The following is a 23,176-nucleotide window of genomic DNA, read 5'->3' on the forward strand; positions in this document are numbered from 1 at the left end:
ATTAATAAAACCTATATGAAGGATTTGAACTTTAGAACAAAATCACTCAGGCTTTGACTTATTAAGGAGAGGGTATATTTGACTTTGGTTCAGGAGAAGTCAGGTAGTATTACTGTTAAAAACTACTAAACCCACCTTTACAGATGCTCTTCAAGTTTCTGCACATCTGTCTCATGACTGTTGGTGGTCTTGCCCCACAGCAGCACAGGTGCAACCATATATTTCAAAGCTGTTTAAACCCAAAGTGTTAAAGTTTTTGAGTTTATGATGTATGTGGAGGAAGGTGATGTATAGACTCGTTGACAGAGACAGACAGGCTCTTATCCATCATTATGTCCAGAATAATACCAGAACACTAAAGAGCAGCGGATGCTACAGGACTCTTTATAAGGCAAAAATATAAGGATATTTTGCAGGAAGGTCAGGGTCAGCAAACACTGAGTGCCTCCCACCTCTTGGAGGAGGTCCTAAATCTGAAGGACAATGGGCTGACAGTGTTGGAGGGCAGGGGTTCAAGGTAAGTGTCAAACAGGGAGTCAAGACAAAAGATTTGAGTTAAATAGTTCCTAAGTAATGTAACAGAAACACCAAGAAACATTGATGTCAGAAAAAGAGAGAGCTAACACATAGCTGTGGTACAATGTCTACCCCCCAAGATGAGCCTGATCTGATATCACGGTGGTGCTGTTCTTGCATCATCATAATAATGTTGGTCCAACATTGCAACTGACCATTTGGTCAGCCTCATAAGCCTTTACTTGAGAGCGTGTAGAAGATCCTGCAATAGAGATCCCTGTTCAAAATTAAACTGAGTGGAGATGTCTTCTAAAAAAATGTCTTGGCAATAAGCTTCATTCCTTCAAGCCCCTCCTGTTTCTTGTCCTTTTGGAGAACCTGCACTGCAGGCATTTCAGTCATTTGAGGAACACTAATAAACAAATAAAAAGTGAAGCAGCAATGATTTCAATAAGCAATGCCACCACTGTCACGCTTACAGCAAAAAATATCAAAGGAAAGCATCATCGAGACATGCAACCAAAGACAGCCTGCAGTTTCTTATATACAATGACACTTTGCTAGGCAACACAGTGTTGCTGATGAGTTTATCCATCAGGGACTTTCTGTTTACTCACCTGCCTTGAGGCACATTTCCTCTCCTCATTCATTCTCAGTGCAAAATAAAACCATTCAGCCTCTCCCCATCCCTTATCACTTCACGCAGTTTGAAAAAACTTTTAAATAATGTGCTCCGCAGCCACAACAGTGACACCTATTAACCTACAGGGCAGCAACGAAATGGAAAATCATTTACTTACATCATTTGAGTTTCAATACGGTCTTTCTCATAAACAAGATTAGCTTAGTAAAGATTATACACAGTTCAGAATTAATAACGCATAATTAATGTTTTCCTCTCTCATAATAGGTTAGAGGAATAGAAACAACTAATATGTGTACATGCTACAGTGCTGCTTGGTCTGTCCATGCTTTTGGTATGTTGATGTCCTCGATCATATTGAGAAAAGTAAAATAAAAGATGTTTATCTGATAAAAATGGCAATTTTTTGCACACTGCTAGGCAACATGGTGATGTCAGAAAAACTGATATGGAGAATAACACTAAGGGGGGTATTTAGGTGTATCTGGATGCACACTTCTCAGACAGTGTAATGTGTTGTTGATGATGTTTAGCAGAGCTTCTGCTCTTCCTTTATGTTTATTTAGCCAAGCAGTGGATGATCTCCTAGTTTACTGAACAGCAACAGAGCATCAAGTGTGTCAAACAGGCGTACATTTAGAGACTCCCAGTGCTGGAGAACAACAGAGTCCACAGACGAAGTGCAACTGTAACCTTTTACACACAGAAAATTCTTTTATAAGACACGAGCTTGGTTGACACTGAGTATTTTTGATTTGATGAGCCCTCGATGATAAAAGTTGCATTTTGAACAGAATAATGTATACTGGCGTTTGTTTTCCTAGCAGATTATGTTTGATGTCCCTTGATGTTTATCTGGCTGATGGCAGCAACTGTCCATTCAATGTCTTGGAGATGGAGCAAGTAATTGTGGTATAGGACAAATCAGATATAGAGACACTATATTGCCAAGACTGTGCAGTCAGTGATCCAAGTCATTGAACTCAGGTGTTCCAATCTCTTCCACGGCCACAGGTGTACAAAATCAAGCACCTTGGCATGCAGACTGCTTCTACAAACACCTGTGGAAGAATGGTCTCAGGAGCTCAGTGAGTTCCAGCGTGGTACCGTGATAGGATGCCACCTGTGCAGAAAGTCCAGTCCTTAAATAAATATTCCACAGTCAGCTGTTAGTGGTATTACAACAAACCGGAAGTGATTGGGCACAACAGCAACGACAACAGCAACGCATCCACAAAGTGGTAGATGACATAAAATTACCGAGCAGAGTTAGTGAATGCTGAGGCACATAGTGGGCAGAGAACGCCAGCTTTCTGCGGAGTCAATCGCTGCAGACCTCCAAGCTTCACTTTGCCTTTAGATTAGCTAAAGAACAGTGTGTAGAGAGGTAAATGGTATTGGTTTCCATGGCTGAGCAGCTGCATTCAAGCCCTACATCACTATATCAAAGTTCAATGAAAAGTGCCGGATGCAGTGGTGTAAAGCGTGCTGCCCTATACTCCAGAGCAGTGAACACGTGTTCTTTTAAATAAAAGTCCACTTCTCCATCTTACAACTCTGGTTTTAGTGGCTGCTAGAACAATACTTGTCTGACTGCACTCTGCCAAGTGTAAAGTTTGGTATTGGGGGGATTATGGTGTGGGGTTGTTTATCGGGAGCTGGGCTTGATCCCTTAGTTTCAGTTCAAGGAACAGGACATTTTGGAAAAGTTTCATGTTCCCAACTTTGTGGGACCAGTTTGGAGATGGCCCCTTCCTGTTCTGACTGCACAGCAGTGTACAAAGTAAGGTCCATAAAGACATGGGCGGGTGGATGGATTTGGTATGGAAGAACTTGTCTGGCCTGCACAGTGTCCTGACCTCAACCTGATAAAGCACACTTGGGATCAATTAGAGCAGAGACGAGCCAGGGCTTCTTGTCCAGCATCAGTGTCTGACCTCACGAATGTACTTCTGGAGGAATTGTCAAAACTTCCCATAAACACCTAAACCTTGAAGAAAGCCTTCGCAGAAGAGTTGAAGCTGTTAAAGCTGCAAAGGCGGGGCCAACATCATATTAAACCCTATTGATTAAGAATGGGATGTTACTCAAGTCCATATGGGTGTGAAGGCAGACACAATAAAAAAATACACGTCACCATTACGCCATCCTCATAGACAGATTCCAGAGACTTCCAGACCTTAGTTGGGATTAATTTTTTATTTCTGATCCATAACTTCTTGCTGATATAAAGCATGACAAAAGATAACCATCACATACTAAAACAGAGCAATGGACTGCAAAGTTAAGTGATTTACCACCATGAGGCAAATAAAGGGTCCAATATTTTATCAGCCTCTTTTTATAAGAGCCCACTCATCATCCAAATCATCATTCATCACATTAAACTTCATTCATTTTAAAGGAGTCAATTCTTTTATGAAGATTTATGATGTTTAAATTGTAACAACAGGCTCCGATGTGCCATTTTTTTTTATTTTAAGTATGCATTAGAGATACTACCACGATTATTTCTGTCATGTACAAGTTTCACTTAAGGGAATGGGAACTGTCAACAATATGAATGTAAGAAGGAATTTTGTTGTGCTGAGACTCATTGATGGCCGCGATGTTTTTAAATCCTGGTGGGACTCTTTTTGTTTTCAGGGTTTTTTTTAGATTTCCAAGAAAACTGCTCATCAAAGCACTCAAAATCTTCCCTTTCTTCCTCACTCTCTTCCCTCCTCCTCGCACTTGGACACACATGGGGGAGAAGCCGAGTAGAGTTAAGCGAGGTAAACTGAATGAAATGTGATGTGTGCTCACAGAATATTTATCATACATCTCCGTCTCTCTGTCAAATACATTTATCTCTTCCTCTTCTAGGTGCGCTCACTCAGTCACCCTCCAGATTCTGAAGTACCTCAACACCTAAAAGATGCGACTGTCACCAAGCACGAATGCACACAGACACACACACACAGTCACGGACATCATGCAGAGTTAACAGGCCCATTAATGCTGAATGGCAGCTCTGCATTGAGCCATGTACAAGTCCTTTCCATCTTTGAAAACAGAGCTTTATGAGCTCTGTCATGAAACTAGATGGGATATTTCATGGCCCAGGCCATTAAATGCAGTCAACAGTGTGTCGCACACACAAACAAATACGTACACATGCAGGCACACACACACCCACACAAACACAATGCCTTATTACACCTGTACCCCCTTTGTTTTTCTTGATCCTGCATAATAAGCTGCAAAACAACAGATCCATGTACAGCTGCAGGTCACCTTGGAAACAGCTACCAAATGATTCTTTTAGCATTATAAAAATAAATAAATAAAAAATCATGCACATAAGCATCTGCAAGGTTGCATGGAGTCCATTTATCGGCCCCCTCATGGTAGGAATGCCGATTGTTTAGGCGCTGCTTCTTTTTTTTTCAGTTTTTTAAAATCACATTTTCTTTCAGCCTAGACGCAGGATGAAATGCCCGGCTAACACCACATGGGGATCTGAGCATCCATGGCAGGCCAACCACTGAGACCGACTGTGAATATCAGAGTGAGAGACAGAGACAGGAAAACCAACAGTGTGTTGGTGGTGGCAGAATCTGCTTGCTTTGGCCCCAGCTGCATTTCCATATGTACTCTACTTCAGCACTTCCTTTCTGTTAGGCTATCTGTACCGTCTGCCCTTTCTTTGTAGCATACCAAGTGCTTTTAGCTACAAGTCACACTATACACTCACACAGTGCTGCAACCACTTTATCTACCTCACATCCATGGCCAATTTACAATCACCAATTAACCTAAAATGGACATCTCTGGACAGTGAGGAAGCCAGAGTACCCAGAGGAAACAAATGTAGGCTGAGGAGAACGTGCAAAATCCAACGGAAAGGCCTCAGCTGGGATTTGAACCAGGAGTCTTCTTGCTATGAGGCAATTGTGCTAACCATGCATACTGTGCACTCATTTTTGCATCAAGTCACCATTTCTCAGGGCACCCTGTGACCTCTGTATGACCTCTGCTTCTTATGCGGACCATATATTGATCTCTTTGTTTCACTCTTTCAGTGTTTGGAGATTTGACCCTTTAAAGGGCAGAAGGCACCTGTCTCTGCAGGAGCCTGGGCTAATGTGTTGACATCACAAACCGTTCTCGTGATATTGTTAAGAATTCCCTTGAACTCTGTCACCACTTTTGGATTGAACAGTTTCACAGTTTTAGTTTCAGGTTCGTTTTAATCAATAGTTTCTATTGATTTGACCCACACTAGTGGCTCAAAAACACCTGAATGGATAAATAAGCCATTTATTCAGGCTAATGTAAAAAAAAAACAGCCAGAGGTTGTAAAAGTAGAAATCACCTGTACAAGACTATTTATGTTTAAATGTATCCATTTTGGTGTATTTTTGGTCACTTCAAGCTAAAAAAAAAAAGAAGAAGAAAAGCTTTAAAATTGGCAGCACGGTGGTTAGCACTGTTACCTCGCAGCAAGAAGGCCCTGACTTCACTTCCATCACCAGGCTGGAGATTTTTCTGTGTGGAGTTTGCATGTTCTTTCCAGGTACTCTGGCTTCCTCCAGCATTGGAAAGACAAGGAGTTAGTAGGAATAGGTTAACTGGAAACTCTAAATTGCCCGTGGGCGTGAATGGTTGTCTGTGTCTATGTGTTAGCCCTGTGACAGACTGGCGAACTGTCCAGGGTGTCCCCTGCCTCTCACCGTGAAACAGCTGAGATTGGCTCAGCTCACATATACCTGGAACAATCAGCACAAAAAACAGTACAGATGTGGTTCCCATTTGAAGCATTCTGATGACTTTTAGTGCAAAGTTCTTTTCTTTTCCCCAGCTTTTCCAATGAGTGCATTTCAGAGCTCCTAGCAGCAGCATGAACTGATTTGGTAGCATCAGTCCTTTTTATTCTCTGATTCTTTGGCTCTGTCTTGTAGTTATTTGACATTTTATTGTCATTTCTATCAGACAACACGGTGGTGCCCTTTAAAAGGACAGAGACAAATCACTGCATCCATCAGTGCAGCGATTTCATGCCACTTGAGTTTGGCATCTTTGCTCTCACCAGCCGATCCAAGCGAATCAAAAGGTGGCCAGATAGCATCACAAGAGATATAATAGCAGCAGAACAGTGAGTGCCCCAGTGCTAAAGCACAGATTTTGTGCTACAAGCATGCAAATGAAAAAGCTCAGCAATCAGGGTGAATTGTATCCATATCTGTGACATCATACACCTGAAAACTATTCAGAATTTAACCTAATCTGTGCCTAAGAAAGATACTGACATGTCACTGGCTTGTTATTTATTGACACAAATTTTCTCCTCCTACCTGATCCTACTCTCCTCTCATTCTTCCGTATATGCAGTTATAAATAAATAACACAATATATTTTAGATAAATTATTTGGCTTGAAGTGAAAATCGGTAAATTGGGAGGCCTCTCTTGCCAACAAATTGAATATTTTCTCATATTCTTATTACCTAAAATCAAATGAAACCCAAATAAGCACAAAAATGATCTGGTTCATGATCTGCAGTGTCACTTTGTGTTTCTCTGAGTTTGTGTCTATAATGGTCTTTACTGACTTGAAAAACATCTCAACCTTTTTTCCCTGAAGTCTGCTGCCACCATGTGGCAAACACAGAGCAACACTCAGTCTTTACATTTTGCAAACACATCCACTTCAGATGTCGAACAAGACCAAGTACAAAATTCCTATTTTGCCATAGTATGGTCATCTCAGGCACACAGTCCTGGCTTAAAGGAAGGGTGATTTTAAAGAAAAGGAGAGGATAAACTAATTGGCTTTACCAAAGCCCACCATTTGGTAAAAGAGTTATTTGAAACTATGAATCATGCAAAGCTTCTATAGTTGGTTCTTGTGACTGACTGGTAGATTCTTAGCAAAATATCTAATTTTTTCGACAGCAGGACTTACGGCTTCACATTTTCAACATATGTCCCCACTTCAGGAAGCAGAGGGAAGAGTGAGGCAGAAAGGATTTTCCCAAAATTGAAAATTGTGGAAGTGGAGGCAGACAGAGCGGTCAGCAGATGAGGTGGAGGAAGGACTGATTTAAGAACAAGGCGCTGGAAGCTCAGAGGAAGACATACCAGCTTCTGAGGAGCCATGGACAATGTGATGGCACCCACCATCACATTGCATAATGGATGGAAAAATAGGAAAAACAATGTAATTTAGGCCTCTGAAGTTTTGCATAAGGAAAAAAATGTCAGAGCACACAAACCAGAGCATGGTGCTCATCCCTGATGGCAGCACTAAAAATGAAAACATTCTGGAGCATATATGTTCACACCATGACTCAGATAACCAAGATATCCCAGTTATACCCAAATCATTCTTCAAGATTAGGTAGCCCATTAAGGTAACAAATGGTCATGATGTCCCTAATAAGCTAGAAAGAATAAAGCCTCCTGTCAGCTATGTAAAGAGTGGTCATTGTTTGCAGACACAAATAAAATGCAGGGGACAAAGGCGAACATTTGATGCAGGAATGATGAAAGGAAAATACAGTCTAATGATAGAAAGCAAAAGACCAGGACCCACAAGGAATAATTCCACCAAGAGGGGAAACACTAGGAACACACAGCAAAACGATGACTCAAAGGACAAGGGGACATGAAGGCAGTAAATATAAATGATAATAAGGCCAGGGATAACAAGACAAGGGAATATAAAGCACAGGTGACAAAACACTACCAACGTAAAACAGGAAGTGACTAAACAGAGATGACAAATTCAAACATACAAACCTGACACGGCGGGGCACAGGGGGAAACTAGGACAAACAACAACAGACTGTACAAACATGCCAAACAAGAATAAACAATGAACATTAAAGAATAATAAAGGATCTTCAATTATTGCACTTGTCACTCAGTTATTCCTCAGAGCTCACGTCTCCTGCCAAGTTCATTTTTATAGCATTGTCACCTGGGAAACAAAATTATTTCACATGTAAATAAAGTTAAACACATGCATGCTGTTTGTGAGAGCATCGGCTGCACCACAGCAGAAGCTCCAGCTGTGGGAAAAAGTTCAAACCGCAGTTCACCTGCTGGAGAAATGTTTAATAGGTCATCGTTACATCAGTGGAAAAGTTCACAGAAGCTAAACTTCCCCTGTTGAGTTTGAAGCTGAGGTGGACTGATGAAATGTCAGTGCCTCTGTGGCTTTCTTTGATATACTAATATTGTTGATACAGTTCGATGTGCTACGGCAAAGTCTGCAATTAGTGATGTTTTTTCTTCTCTGATTGGTTAAGCATTTGATTTTCTTCTGCAAATCCCCGTCCTTTCCATTTGCAGCTTTGCCAGATTGAAGTCAATGCTTTCATCTCTTTGTAGTGTTTCTCTGTGAGGACTGTGTATTTAGCAAATAGCTCTTGGCCAACAATCAACCACAATAATAAAAGCACCGGCAGATGAAGTGAATATTTCTGATCATCTTTTGAAGGACATAGTTCTGCGGGGAAACCCTAACATTCATGTGGATGTTAGTTTAACAAGCACTGCCTACCTCAGCAATGCAGCCAAACAGCACACCTTCACGGGCATTCCCCAGTCACAGGAGAATGCACCCTACCAGGAAAACAAAAGTTAAAATCCAAGGATGTCCATTCATCTATCCAGCCTAACCACTGTATACTCTGTATATCTTCTAATTTGCATTCTAAGATATTAACAACTTTTAGATCATGCTGTCAGGGGGCTGTCCAGTCTGTCATGTGTTTCGTGTGTGTGTCCACGTTGTCAAGCTTGTGTGTCATGTCTACGTTCCATTATGTTTCCTGTTATATTTTGAAAGTCTTGTGTTCCCATGGTCAGTGTGTTTAGTTTTGCTTCCCTTGTGGTGTCATGTTCATTTGTGTCAGCTGTGTTTCCCCAGGTGTTTCCACTCCCCTCATTATCCTTCTCATTATATCATATCTTTATCATTATCCTTATGTGTATTTTAGTCCTCTGTCTTCCTCCGTTCAGAGTTGGTCTGTCTGTTTACCTTGTGTCAGGTCGGGCCTCAGAGTTTTTCACGCAACTGTTCTTCACATTCATGTCTTGTATGTACCTGTTCAGTTCCATGTTCATGTCTCTCGTCATTGTTTTCATAGTTAGTTTAGTTATTTCACACTTTAGGTCTTCTTGTCCCTTTGTTTTGCAGTCAGCCTAATAAAGGCTCGCTTTTTGTTTAAACCTCTGTTCTTCTCTCACATATCTGCATTTGGGTCCACACCGCAAACACACCGGCCCACCGAGCTGTAACACATACTAATATTAAGCATGTTGGGGTTTTGTTATTTGGGTTACATGTGCTGGAAGACTGAGTCAACTGAGTACCAGAGTTTCTTCTCAATCAAATACAATTCAAAAATGCATTAAAGAGCTCTGTCTGTTAAAAAGCATTTTTAAAGCAAACTATTCTGCATGCTAGGTGAAAAAAATGTGACAATTAATGTGACAGAAAAACCATTTTAATGTGACGGGGTACTAATGGGGGAATTTACCACTTAGACAGTCTGACCATTAGGGATTTTACAGGCTGAGGAAAAAAGGGGAAAAATACATAGTTTCAAGATAATGCCAAAATACGCTTGATCAGAAATTCCATACAAACACCACAAACTAAAGCACTTCCTCTGAGGTGAGTAAAGACCTTGAATGAGGCTTACTAGGGCAACAGGGACCATAGAAAGGGGATTTGGCACATGCACACAACACAAACTAAAACTGAGCACCAAAGTGTCGCATAATAAAGGTCAAGCTATTACTGGTCAACAACAGCCAGTCCTGTTCAGCGAAGAGGAAAAATAAAAAGGTGTAAAATTACTGTCAGCTGGATTTAGTTAATGGCAGCTTGGCTTAATATTCATGACAATCAGCTATCATGATGAAAGCAACAAAAACACTTGAACTTCAACCAATTTACAAGCTTGTTGGGGCCCTAACAAAACATCTGCAGGGGGCCTCCAACCAGCATTGGTTGGTCCAACCATTGTTTATTGTAGAGGCTAAGTCTACGCTTGAAGTCATTGAGGTGTTCAGTGAGCAGGTTTGGCGTGATGCCACTGTTATGAATGAAAACCTGCAGTACTGATAAAATCCAATAACTCCAGCGTTGCTTATCCTGTCAGCTTAAGCATGTATTGCTCAACATTGATTGCCTTTGCCATTCCACAGTTCATCTTAATATTCAACATAAATCACAACAGCACAGCGGTCACAAGCTGTTTGGTCCCTCCAAACAACAACACCCTAATTAAATCTTCCTACTTTTAATAAGATAAGATAAGATAAGATAACCTTTATTAGTCCCACACGTGGGAAATTTGTTTTGTCACAGCAGGGAGTGGACAGTGCAAAAGTTATGAAGCAAAAATTAGAATAAAATAAAATAAGAATAAATACAGTACACAACTGTACAGAATAGAATAAAATAAAATACTATATACAGTAGAATAAAATAGAATAAAATATACAATAAGATAAAAATAGAATACAAATGCTTTATACAACTGAGTAAAAAATACAACGATGCCAGGAAGATTATTGCACTTAGTGTTATTGCACATGTGTGTGTTTGATCAGTTAAAGTCTTTGTTGTGGAGTCTGACAGCAGTGGGGAGGAAAGACCTGCGAAATCTCTCCGTCCCGCACCGTGGGTGCCGCAGTCTCCCACTGAAGGAGCTGCTCAGTGCTGTCACAGTCTCATGCATGGGGTGGGAGATGTTGTCCAACAGGGATGACAGCTTAGCCGCCATTCTCCTGTCACTCACCACCTGTCATTTACAAACACAACAAGTAACACATAGCGACACACATAAGGTAATAAACAGAACATGTATAAAACACACATATACAAACATATTATAAATAGAGTTGTTTTTTTTTTGTTTTTTTTCTTTAATATTTAGTTTGGGTTTCCAAGTACAGCAATAAAGCTGCCTTCTTAAGTTAATTCCCTAGTCTCCTCTAAAAGTGCCACTAACCCATCCTCTCCTATCTGGCAGTCCTCAGGTGCTCCACTGCTTGATCCCTGTCTTGCAAACACGTATCCAAGCTATACTAAGCTACTTGCCTGCCTTGTCTGGTGGAAAACCTCTGACACAAGAAACACAGAGAATGCACAAAATAAACTTGGCACATAATGACAAGCTGTGGGAAGGGAGGGTTTTTGTAGATCCAAGAAGCAGTTTATTACTGTGGCCAGCAGCAATGGCCACATTAAAAAAAATCAAAGCTGGTATTGTGCAAATTTCAAGTATAACCAAACAAAACTAACTCTGTATAATGAAGCAACCTGTGAAACCAGAGGGAGAAAAGAGTGACAAAGCAACACTAGCCAAAGAAAGACAAAATACACATGAAATACTTCAGTTTGCCAGAGAGCACAAAAGTATTTCAGGTGAAAGACAAATGTGCTTAAAATGTCTTGGGTGCAACCACAAGCCAGTCATAGTATGTCGGTAAACACACGTGTAACAACACCTCAGGCAGTTGTGACAGACAGAGACTTAAAAAACCTTTATCACAGCTTTGTTTTTCTTTGATTTGTTTGGTAAATAGACTTTAGTCAACATGATTTACAGTTACATATAAAATAATGACCTAAACATTTTACCTATATTATAATAAATCCAGTCGATTTTGACTGTTTGCAATAACTTTATAGAACTATAATATTTTCTTCTGCTGCGTTTTTTTTTTTTTGTTTGTTTTCCCTGATCTCTTTGCCAACAGATAAACAGATGCATAGAAAGGCTCCTATCTGTTTCTATGCATCTCTGCACTGTGTCTATTTCAGTGCATGTGAGTGTATGCTGGCCAGAGGTGACGGTGTTTCCTGTGAACTGACAAGGAGTTCGTCACCTCTCTTTGTAAATTTCTCACTTCTCTTCGTAAGCCGCATGAACGCAGCTCTGTCTGGAGAACAGTACAAAGGGGGGTGAGTAAACCTAACATTTTTGCCTCTTTGATGAGGTACTTGGCAAGTCGTCATTTTGAGTTATGGCTAGCTGCCCTCCTGTTTTCCGAGCAGCCGCATTGCTCCTGGTTCTCTGAAGACACAATGCGCAGCCCTTCAAATAAAACTGTTTTGTGTGTGTGTGTGTGTGTGTGTGGACAAAATTCAAGGTGAGAAAATATGCTTTACGGGCGCTTAAAGGATTTTGTTGTAGAGGTGCTAACACAGGTTGTAGTCGTAAAGGATGCACGGAAAGGACGTAGCGACTGTCCTTGATTGAGTGGGGAATTATTCCGTCCATTAAGATACTAGAAGAGCACCAACTGATGTCAGTGCCATGTTTCTTTTGATGGGTGACTTACACACGTCTGTTTTCCCGGCTCATTAATCACTTCAGTATTTTTATCTGAGCACACAGGAGTACTTCTAACCTTTTGTTTCTTCATCCCTTCTTAGGTTTGTCTACGATGGAAGCTACGGCCAAGTTTGACTTTGAAGCTAATGCGGAGGATGACCTGAGCTTCAAAAGAGGAGACTGCTTGAAAGTAAGGATCACACACAGACATGCAAACACTTCCTTGGTTTGCTTTTAGCAACAGCACTCTTCACACAAGTTATAAAAAGTTGTCAGCATGCAAAAACATTCAAATGTCAGGTTTTATATATATATATTGCATATAATCCAGAGTATTTCCATGTATATTAGTGCTTTATCACACTTGTACAACAATGGTGCACTGTACTATTCTCTGAAGCCCTCTTCAGTTCTCTGTGCAGCCAACCACGACTGCATCCTGCTGCTTAAGTCCGAGTTTCCTTCCTGTTTACGTTGCCATTGCAACAAAATCTTTATATCTTCTTGACAGAATCAAAAAGTAAAATCATATAGCAGAGGTGAACGCACAAATAACATCAAACTACCAGACAAACAGATACAATAATTCTTGACTCACCTTTCACACATTGCTTTTGTTAGCTAAGCACCTTGCTGAAGCATTAGTTCAAGTATATACAGCTGCAACCTTAATCTAGGTGCTTTATTGTTATGATATGTTTCAAACCATGTGAACAATGGAAAAACATGTTCCGGTGTAAACCTCTCAGAAAAGCTGTTAAAAGTGAGGTCTCCTGTAAAAAGGTGTTGGCTTTTGTAACCCGCTGCAGGCCGAGCCAGTTTTATTTCTGCACTGCAGCATGTAGCGCAGGTACATCCACTGCACCCGGCATTAAAACACTTCCATCGGTGTATTGGTGTATAGCATGTGGACATACACAAAAGGTATACAAGGAAATGGATCAGCAAATAACTTTACAAACACCCACAGCTATCTCACACAGTCAAACCACAAACACACACACGACTAATCATAACTGAGTGAAAAAATATTCTCAGTTTCCACAGTCTAGGTCATCTGGTACTTTGGCCTAGTAAATGGCTTAAAAGGACCCATCTATATCTATATGTTTATATCTATATCTCTAGATATAGATATAGATATAAAAACTACTACACAGCTTACTGGAACACTTGAACATCACAGTAAAACACAAAGTCTCTACATAATCATGCATCTTCAGGGAAACTTAAAACACTGTTAGTACAAGCGACAGTGACAACCAATACACTTGGAGAAGTAACAAGAGAACCCCAAAGAAAATGGTTTTGCAGGCGATTTCTCCGTAGCTCCCCTGAATTTTCCTTGAGTTTTGCTTTTTTATTAGTTTCCTTGTCACTGCTGGTAGCACCAGACAATACCTGCAGCCCATTCAGGTTGTACATGTAGTCTGACTCGTACAGGAGGGAAGTGTTGCTGTGTCTTCCAGCACAGTCTCAGGAGTGTAGGAGGAGATACAAGGAGACAGGCTGTTACACGGGGACAGTGTTGGTCAAGTTACTTGACAAAAGTAATTAGTTACTAATTACTGATTACTTGTCCAAGAAAGTAATCCTGTTACTTTAATGATTACTTATTTCCCAAAGTAATTAGTTACTTTATTACTGAGTTACTTTTTAAAAACATGACACCTCAATATGTAATAAAGTAATAGATCTTTCAGCCCAATTCTATTTTTTCTGCATAATCCATCATATAAAATTGAATCAAATGAATGCAACAGTCTTTGACTTGAAGAAATTAATTTAAAATTTAAACCTATTTTCTGCATATTCCAGCATATAAGATAAAATAATTTGTTGTGTTTACACTCACTCTTTCAAATATATGCAAGTAAAACACAAAAATGAATAAAATCAAAGATTCAGCGACAATAAGTCCTGTTGCTCTTAAATCTATTTTCACCTGTTTAGCAGGAGTGGGGCGGGTGGACGTTTGCCTGATGCTGCAGCTGTTGTGTCAGTGGGGGGATCCAGGGGTTTCTCTGTGAGTTTCACACACCCGTGGCAGCGTGCTAGGTGCTTGCTCAGATTTGAAGTTAAATTTTTTTGCTGTAGAAAGTTTTCTACAGTTTTTTTCCCACGCAGAGTGAACAGCGGACGCTAATGTTTTTGTCACTTTTTACAGAATCAAACTCAAAGTAATGTCAGTGCTTCCACGCTTTAATGCTGCATGGTCGTACTCTCTCCCGGCGTTCCATCATCCATCGCTGATCTGCACACATCTGTTGCTGCCATGGATGTTGCACACTCGTACATCAATTGTCACAAGACACTCTCACAAACAAAATCACGATTTAGTAATGAAATAGTAATCCCTTACTTTACTTGTTACTTGAAAAAAGTAATTGGATTACAGTAACCCGTTACTGCTGTAGCTTGAGTGCCTGTGTTGTTATTTTCAGTTGTATTCCAAAATCTGCATTATGTATTGTCAGAGTTTAGTTGGCAGCAGACAGGGATCTGCAAATAAGTAGAAGGCTGTGTGTATACACCAGTAAGTGACAACTTTAGCAAAACTGGTCTAATATAGTGAAGAACCCTCTTGTATCACTGAACTAGAATTGTTCTATCGGCACATGGACAAAAAATTATTGTTTAAGACAGGAGAACAGAGGACCCTTTGGGTCCTGTGGGTGGTGGGGTGGGTCCCACTTTGATCAGGGTTATTTAGCTGCATCCCCTGGATGTCTGGATCATCTCCAGTTGAGCAGTTTTGGACTGTTGTCATTACCATGGAGGGTGTGGTTGGTTTGCAGCAGTGTTTAATCAGGTGGTAGGTAAACAAAATCCAGTTAAATAAATGTCAACAACCAGTGTGTCCCAGCAGAATGCTGTGCAGTAAAAACAATCATTAATGTTCACCTCACCTGCCAGTGAATTTAAGCTTGTGGCTGACTGGTGGACATGTGCGCGTGCTGATGCACAGAGATCAGGCATTGCTCCGGGCGGGAGTGGCTGTTTCACTGTTGACACGACAGTTAAAACTCATTTTAAGACACTTCATTTTGACATAATTGTGATTACAGTTATTTTTTATTTTATACTATGTGGCTATTGTATGTTTGTCACATTCATTTTATCGTTAAGTAAATTAGTTTAAATGTTTAATAATAAATAATATGTGAAAAAGTTTGTAATTACTTTTTTCTGCCCAAAAAAGTACAAATTGTTCAAAAATAAGGTCATAATAAAATAATGTGATATTTATAATCCCTATATATTATTCCCTATTGCCTGTATGTTGTCAATACTAACAATGGCAGTAAAAAACATAGATTTAAACAGCATTATGGAGAATTATTATTACTTTGACCTTCAGACCAATCTATTAACCTTAAAGGAAAGGTCAGAGGTCAAATGTGACATAAATCCTTATATCGTACTTTCTATATGTTGATAATAAACACCACTTGTAATAGTCATAGTGTTTTAAGATATAAGACTTTTTGTTCATTTTGACCAATAAATCATGAAGTTGACCTTAAAGACAGATTTTCATGGATGGTTAACATGATCTGACTGTTTTCATGTATGTGTGTTGTGTGATTGTGTAAATTAGATTCTGCAAACTTCTGGGAACTGGTACAGAGCAGAACACAACGGAGCTATGGGTTTTGTCCCAAAAAACTATATCGACATTCACATCCCCAGGTAAAACCACGTTTTCAATTTTTTTTTTTTTTTTTTTTCAAATTAACCTCCTTCTACACTCTAAAAAGTAATTCAGAGGCTTAGTAAATATCACTATAAATATAAGTTAGATGAGCCTCATAAAATCTATGAATATCCTTTTAGTAATTATTTGAGTTTGATAAGTTGAAATAAATGTCTAAAATGTTAACGTATGCATTTGTGTTAAATTAAGGTATTTATTTACATTTATCTCAGACAAAAAATTCAGTATGTGGTTCACAGAATACTATCTTTGCATGTACTTAATATTTTTGTTTAAAATTGAATCAAAATATTTGAGGAATAGGTATCTATACTTGTAACACGGGCGACACTAAAGCAGTCGCACCAAAACGTCACGCTAAAAAGAAAGATTCTTTAAAATACAAGGGGGAGCAAGCAAGTCAGATACCCAGGGCACAGAGATGAAGCAGGTCTCATCAAAAACAGTTTATTTCTAGGCCAGGGATCACAAATAAAAACACCCTTGAAAACATAAATGGGAAAAATGTTATTGACAGCTAAAACTAGTAAAAATACTATTTTCTACATTTACTAAAATTCCCTGATGTCATGTCCCACAACCATGGATGCATTATGGGTCCACCAGCGGGCCAGAAACTCCTTTGCATGAGTTGGTTCCCCGTTGGTTCCCCGTCGGCCTAATACAAGTCTAGCCCTGTATTAGGCTGACGGGGAGGAGCCTCCTATTCCCCTCTTGTCCTCTCACTGGGCCGCCCACATCCCAGCCCGGCTTCCATTTCACACTGGAATCCTCCACGCAATGCCACCATGGATCCCCTCGTGTCAGCAACCTGCAAATACACAAATAGGGGCCAGAAAACACGTCCCGGAAGAGACCCTGGCTCATAGCCATGGCAACCCTTTCCCAGCTCAGCTGCACCCAGCATACGACAGTGGGAAAACCGTTACTCACATATGCCGGTAGAGGTACACCTCTGCCCGGCGGTCGATAACAGGCAGCGTCGCCCACTGTCGCCCTTCACACTGTCCAACTGGGCCGTCGTGTCACGCTGGCCATCTAGCATTCCTCTTCTACTCTGGGCCTCCTTTCTTCAGCGCTCAGCTAGCCTGCTTTTAAAAGGTCTTTACACAGCTGATAGGCCACCTCTGGACACACCCATGCCTCAGCAGGTGGTCCCTATCAGCTAATTTGTCCCATGTGCAGCCAGTCCACAGTGGATAAAAACCATGTCACATAAAACACTAAAAACCATGCAATAGAAATAGAATAAAACCATGCAAATAAAATGACACTCATAAATAACCACTAAAAATCAGAATAAAAACAATATACAAGATAAAAACAAATTTCCACTGTGTGACATACTCATCAGTATCTTGTACTAAAATCATCAATTATTCAAATCAATATTATTTATTGTCAGCAACTACAACTGAAAACTGTAAGTAAAACACGATAACCTAGAAAAATACCATGAGTACGATGAGCCTTTTTCATTGTTTTGTTCATTTTGTTTTGTAAATACTCTGAGCTTTTGTGTTTGCTCTCCTGGTTTGCCATTTATCCCTCAAGTATGTAAGGCTTTGAGCTAAAAGGGAAAAGGCTCTTGTCTTTTTAGTGCTTGTTTATTTCGAGTTATTGCCATGTTTATAAAAGTTAAATTTTCATTTGGAAAAATGTTAACATGTGGTCATTTTTCATACATGTATTATGAAACACACAACTACATATTAGTTTGTTTGGTTTTTTAGACTTAGACTACCAGTGAAATACAATAACATTCATATTTGAATGTTCGAGCCCCGGCACCAACAGTCTCAGTCGCCTACTGGTGGTCAGAGGGCCCGGTGGCGCCAGTGCGGCCCAGGGCAGCTGTGGCTGCAATGTAACTTGCCATCACCAGTGTGTGAATGACTGAATAATTCACACACACATTCAGGATGACTGAATGTAGTGTAAAGCGCTTTGGGGTCCATAGGAACTAAGTAAAGCGCTATACAAATACAGGCCATTTACCATATTTAATATTAAGTACAATTTTGATTACGTTCAGTTTACAATATTAAGTAAATGGAACAAAATTTTGGATTAACTGACCATCTATATTTCAGTTACATTGAGCAAGCATGTCAGTGTTATTTACTCAATTTTTTCATGTTTGTGTAACAACTATAATTATTCATTTTAACTTAATATTTTTAAGCTTTAGTTATTCAATTGATCAAGTATATTGAACAGATTTGACTGGTGAAAAGTGTTGCCTCAAAAATTTTAAGTAAATGTCAGTTTTAGTTTTTAGAGTGTAGCTTCTGTATTTATGTATTTACACCTGTTAATAATTTTAATAATAAGTACATTATGTACCTGATTTACATTTACTTACTTTGCTTACTTACTTTAGCATGTGATCACTTTATCCTATATTGTTTCTTGCCTGCAAAAGATGCATTTTTGCTTCCTCAGCTCCTTCAGCACCATCAGGTCTTGTGTCATTGCTTGAACTTCCTGCTCCTGATTTCCTACCTCTGTTCTCCCCTGTCTCCTTAATAACTCCAGCTGGTATCAGGAAAACACCAGTCGCAGTGACGCCCAGGAGATACTGATGTCACAGCCCGTGGGGGCTTTTCTCATACGAAGCAGCCGAAAACCAGCTCCAGGCGACTTCTCCATCTCTGTCAGGTGCATTTAGCATGTTTGAGTTTGCAGGTTATCTTTACCCAACTAGCTAAAAATTGTGTATTCAGACTAATTAGGATCTATATGCCTAACAACTGCTAACAGCTAGACTATTAACATTTACAATTCTGTGCCATCTCTATGATACATGTGCTGTTCTTCCATTTCACCGGCATTATATACATCTAACAATGTGCAATGCTGGTGTTTAAAAGAGGCAAATGTTTCTTCAAATGGAGTCACACAGGGTCACTGTGAGGGGGAGCTTCGCCCACTGGTGATGCCTTTCATGTAGGAATGCAGTGACTCAGCCTTTGTCTGGGGAATCCACAGAGCTCCTATTTTTCCTGGTTTTGGAGAAATACCTCACGTATTTAACACGCCTTCTCCCCATTGCAAGACGTGACATGTAGTCTTGTATTCAGGGTGAAGAAATTACAGTAGACATGAATGGCTCGCTTTTGTCTCTAGTGGTTATCATGTTGGCTTCCAGTATCCACAATTTACATGGTGTGTGTGTGTTTATTTTTTTTCCTGCACCGTGTTTTTTGCTTTGCATGTTCACTGCTCACCATTTAATTTTGCTCTTCTCAGAATTCTTTTTTTGTCAGTGTTTCTCACCGTCACACAGTTGTGGGCAAGAGTAAGTATGAATATGTGCTAATTAAGAATCAACCACTTCCTTCAGACGATTCACTTTCGTTCCTTCTCTGAAACCTACCTGCTTGCAGCAGTCTGATATTGATGAGCTAATCTTTTAAAGTCCAGACCGATACTACTAAAATGATGAATACCTGAGGCATTCAAATTTTATATTTAAACTATAGAGACTTTTATATTGTGTTGTTTATTTTAACAAAACTTGTGTTTAAGGTCTTTTTTGTATGTTTGCCATAGGTTCATCAATGTTTTCTCTTTCACTGCACTGTTGCATGCTGACGCAATATAGTAGCAGCATATATTTGTGTGTGTGTGTGGGCGTGTGTGTGTCCGTGTGTGTATCCGTGTGTGTGTGTGTCCATATACTTGCTTGTGTGTCTGTGTGCATCCGTGTGTGTGTGTGTGTGAGTGAGTGTGAGTGTGACAGCATGTGTGTGCGCTCACGTCTGTGCTCTAAATCAGACAACAGCGAACCCTCTAAGCAAATAACTGAATATTTAATTTTGATATAAAAACTTTATGTAATTATATAATTATAATTATAAAGACGTTTCATCTTTTAGATTTGCATACATTGTTTTATTTACCTTATCTACCTCCTCCCTCCCTCTGTGTGGCTAGTTGCTGCAATGAGATCGTGGCTGTTTGTTTACTCTGGCCTAATTACAAAGCTCTAGTTTCCTTTATGTGAGGGACACTCACCAGCTACTGGATAAGTTCTAACTTGCTTCAAAGTTTTCCACTGACACAATAGCACAGTTGCTGCACGTTTCTTGGCTGCACTTCCATGATGCGAATCTCCTATTCCATCACTTCTCAAAGACGCTCTGATAGGTTGAGCTCTGGTGACTGTGGAGGCCATTTGAGTACAGTGAAAGCACTGTCATGTTCAGGAAACCAGTGCGTGATGATTTCATGGTGTGTTACCCTGTGTGAAGCAGTCATCAGAAAATGGGTACACTACGGTCATAAAGGGATGGATATGGTCAGGAACAATAGTCAGGCTGCCTGGTGTGGTCTTCTGCTGCTGTAGCCCATATGTTTCATGGTTTAATGACTTCTGTGCTCAGAGATATTCTGGTCATAAGTGGTTATTTGAGTTACTGTTGCCTTCCTAACAGCTTGAAGCTCCTCTCCTCTAACGTGTGGCATTTTCTTGACTTGAGTTTGTTTTAGAACTTGGATTTTATGCTATTTATCCATAAATATTGTTGCAATTCATTACTGCCTTTTTACTGCTCTTTTTAAACTTATTCTTTTAAAACTGTATTTATTCATTTAACTGTGTTTCAGGCTGGGTAACACCCGACAAAATGACAATAAACTTCTTGAGTCTTTACCCAGAGAACTGCAGCTCACAGGATATTTTCTTTATTTCAGACTATTATCTGTAAATGCTAGAGATGCACACTAACGATCATGCCATGTTCAAAGTGGCATAAATCCCCTTTCTTCCCCATTCTGATCCTCAGTTAGAACAGCAGCAGGTTGTTTTAATCATGTCTAATTGCCTAAATACTTTCTGCTGCAGCACTGTGATTGACTGATAAGATACTTGTGCTAATGAGCAGATGAATAAGTGTACCTAATAAAATGGCTGGTGAGGGTATAACAGCGCAATATCTCACATTTTATGAAGATGGAACAAACATAATTTAAAAGTCCTGTTCTGAAGTCATTGTAGGACATGGAATAAAATTCAGACATGCAGATAAAAAGGATCCTAGTTTTCATCTTATACCCTTTTAGACATCCAGCAGATGTTCAGCACTTCAGGGTGATGCGTGACAGCAGGGGGCAGTACTACCTGTGGTCAGAAAAGTTTCCCTCACTCAACCAGCTGGTGGAATACTATAAAAAAAAATCCATCTCCAAACAGAGTCTACTATTGCTGAAAGAGACACAAAAAGAGGTAAGGGCTAAAGTTGAAACCTGCCTGGAAATGTACACAGTCATTGTGTCATTATTACTGCTGTCACTATCTGGTGCTGTCATTGGATTTAACTGGAGACACAGAATGACAATGTAGCCATAAGGGAAACGCTAATGTGACTTGTTTATGCCCCAACAGGAAAGAGGAGACTCAGATAAGCTTCTACCTCCTCTTCCTATTTTTCCACGTTCTGACCGCGCGCCTTCTCCAGCACCACGACAGGTATGCAACTCTGTTTGTATGCCTGTGGTTACACTGATGACTGTGGACTTGCGATCTGTGAAATGTGTGTAAGATACAGTGTCCCTGTCCATATAGACTGTGTGACTGTACAGTTTCAGTTTCAGGCATGCATGCACAACCTTTAGTCAGAGCAGTTAAGTCTCTGAACTTTGATCTGCTGTACACTTTTATGTGAATTCCAACTTCTAAGGAGCCTAGAATAACAATTATAATAAGCCCCAGTGGGCATTTTTAAATTACATTTGGCTCTTTTTTGCCCAAATTCAGACATGTTTGTCTTTTTAAATCTCTGCACATAATAAATAAAACGTTGAAAACTGTGCTGAAAATTAGCCAGTGATAGTTAACTGATAACATATAGACTACTGATAAGTTTATCTATGTCTTCTATCTTCCCCTCTTGTATCTAGCGCAAAACCTCCCACACAACACAGGTCAGAGCCCTGTACGACTTCAAGGCAGAAGAGGCGGACGAGCTGGAGTTCAGTGCAGGGGATATCATTGAGGTTTTGGAGGTGTCTGACCAGACTTGGTGGAAAGGTCAGCTAAGGGGCAAAAAAGGCCTTTTCCCCTCCAACTACACCAAACCCATCTGAAAGGACCGCCCACAGGCAAATATCTGTAAAACTACTGCAACTTTTTAGTCAAACATCTAATGCTGATTTTGTTTGTGTTTGTGAGATTAAATTTCAAACTTAGAGCAACTAAAAACTGCTAGCAGGAAAAGGCTCACCAATACAACAAGCATGTGAGATTTTAATTTTCATCATGTCAAGGATAGCGTTCATGTTTGTCATTGACAAGACATAAAAAGCCCAAGTCAAGATAAAAACATGTTTTTTTTGTTTGGTTTTTTTTAATGGAAAAGTATTTCATGTATCGATCTGTCCTTCCCAGTGGTGATGTCTAATTCAGTGCTATTTGGTAAAGTATTTAAGTTTCAATTGTAAGGTCCCTAATGCTATTATTTCAGAGAGAAATCATTCCATTTACAAATGCATTTTACGCATGATCAGTGTCGCCGCATGAATGCTACTAGAGATGGACCGATCCAATATTACGTATCGGTATCGGTCCGATACTGACCTAAATTACTGGATCGGATATCGGCGAGAAATAAAAAATGAAATCCGATCCATTAAATATCAAAAAAGCACTTCACAAAACTTGCGACATGGCGTAACTCGGCTCATAACCGTAGCAGGTTGGAGCAGTATGCGTCAGGTGATAGAGCGGCTGTGTGTATTTGGAGCTTCCCTACCAAACCAGCATTTCATCTCCGAGGAAGTTATCCCAGAGAGAAGTAAAGCAAGTGTGTAAGTTCATCTCTGAACGTTAGTAAAGCATTCCCACGTTAAGCTTAACAACCGATGAATGGAGCGACTGCCTCTTCCTGCTGCTACTTCAATCGTGAAACTGCTTAATGATCAGCTGATCGGCTTTTCTGTCGCGAGTCCGTCTCTC

The 23,176-nt window shown here is 40.0% G+C and overlaps 1 protein-coding gene across 6 annotated transcripts; it reads left to right on the forward strand.

Moving 5' to 3' along the window:
• The first annotated feature begins 9,137 nt into the window (after positions 1–9,137).
• Positions 9,138–22,741, forward strand: grap2b (GRB2 related adaptor protein 2b). Of its 6 annotated transcripts, none has more exons than XM_013264952.3 (8): positions 9,138–9,197; positions 11,987–12,127; positions 12,602–12,690; positions 16,102–16,193; positions 18,757–18,879; positions 21,286–21,448; positions 21,608–21,691; positions 22,123–22,741. In XM_013264952.3, exons 3-8 carry the CDS (start codon positions 12,613–12,615, stop codon positions 22,306–22,308), a joined length of 726 nt encoding a protein of 241 aa, XP_013120406.1. In that variant the 5' UTR covers positions 9,138–9,197; positions 11,987–12,127; positions 12,602–12,612; the 3' UTR covers positions 22,309–22,741. The 6 variants fall into 6 exon arrangements, with proteins under 6 accessions (XP_013120406.1, XP_013120407.1, XP_013120408.1 ...); XM_013264953.2 differs by having other exon boundaries at positions 9,144–9,245; positions 11,923–12,127; XM_013264954.3 differs by having other exon boundaries at positions 9,147–9,245.
• The last annotated feature ends 435 nt before the right edge of the window (positions 22,742–23,176 follow it).

Source organism: Oreochromis niloticus, linkage group LG6, assembly GCF_001858045.2.
Source record: "Oreochromis niloticus isolate F11D_XX linkage group LG6, O_niloticus_UMD_NMBU, whole genome shotgun sequence".
NCBI lineage: Eukaryota > Metazoa > Chordata > Actinopteri > Cichliformes > Cichlidae > Oreochromis > Oreochromis niloticus.

Coding starts and splice junctions, on each gene's coding strand:
- grap2b (XM_013264952.3), top strand. CDS start 12,613: ATGGAAGCTACGGCCAAGTTTGACTTTGAAGCTAATGCGGAGGATGAC. Junction 18,880..21,285: donor GACTTCTCCATCTCTGTCAG/GTGCATTTAGCA, acceptor ATACCCTTTTAG/ACATCCAGCAGATGTTCAGC. Junction 21,449..21,607: donor TGAAAGAGACACAAAAAGAG/GTAAGGGCTAAA, acceptor ATGCCCCAACAG/GAAAGAGGAGACTCAGATAA.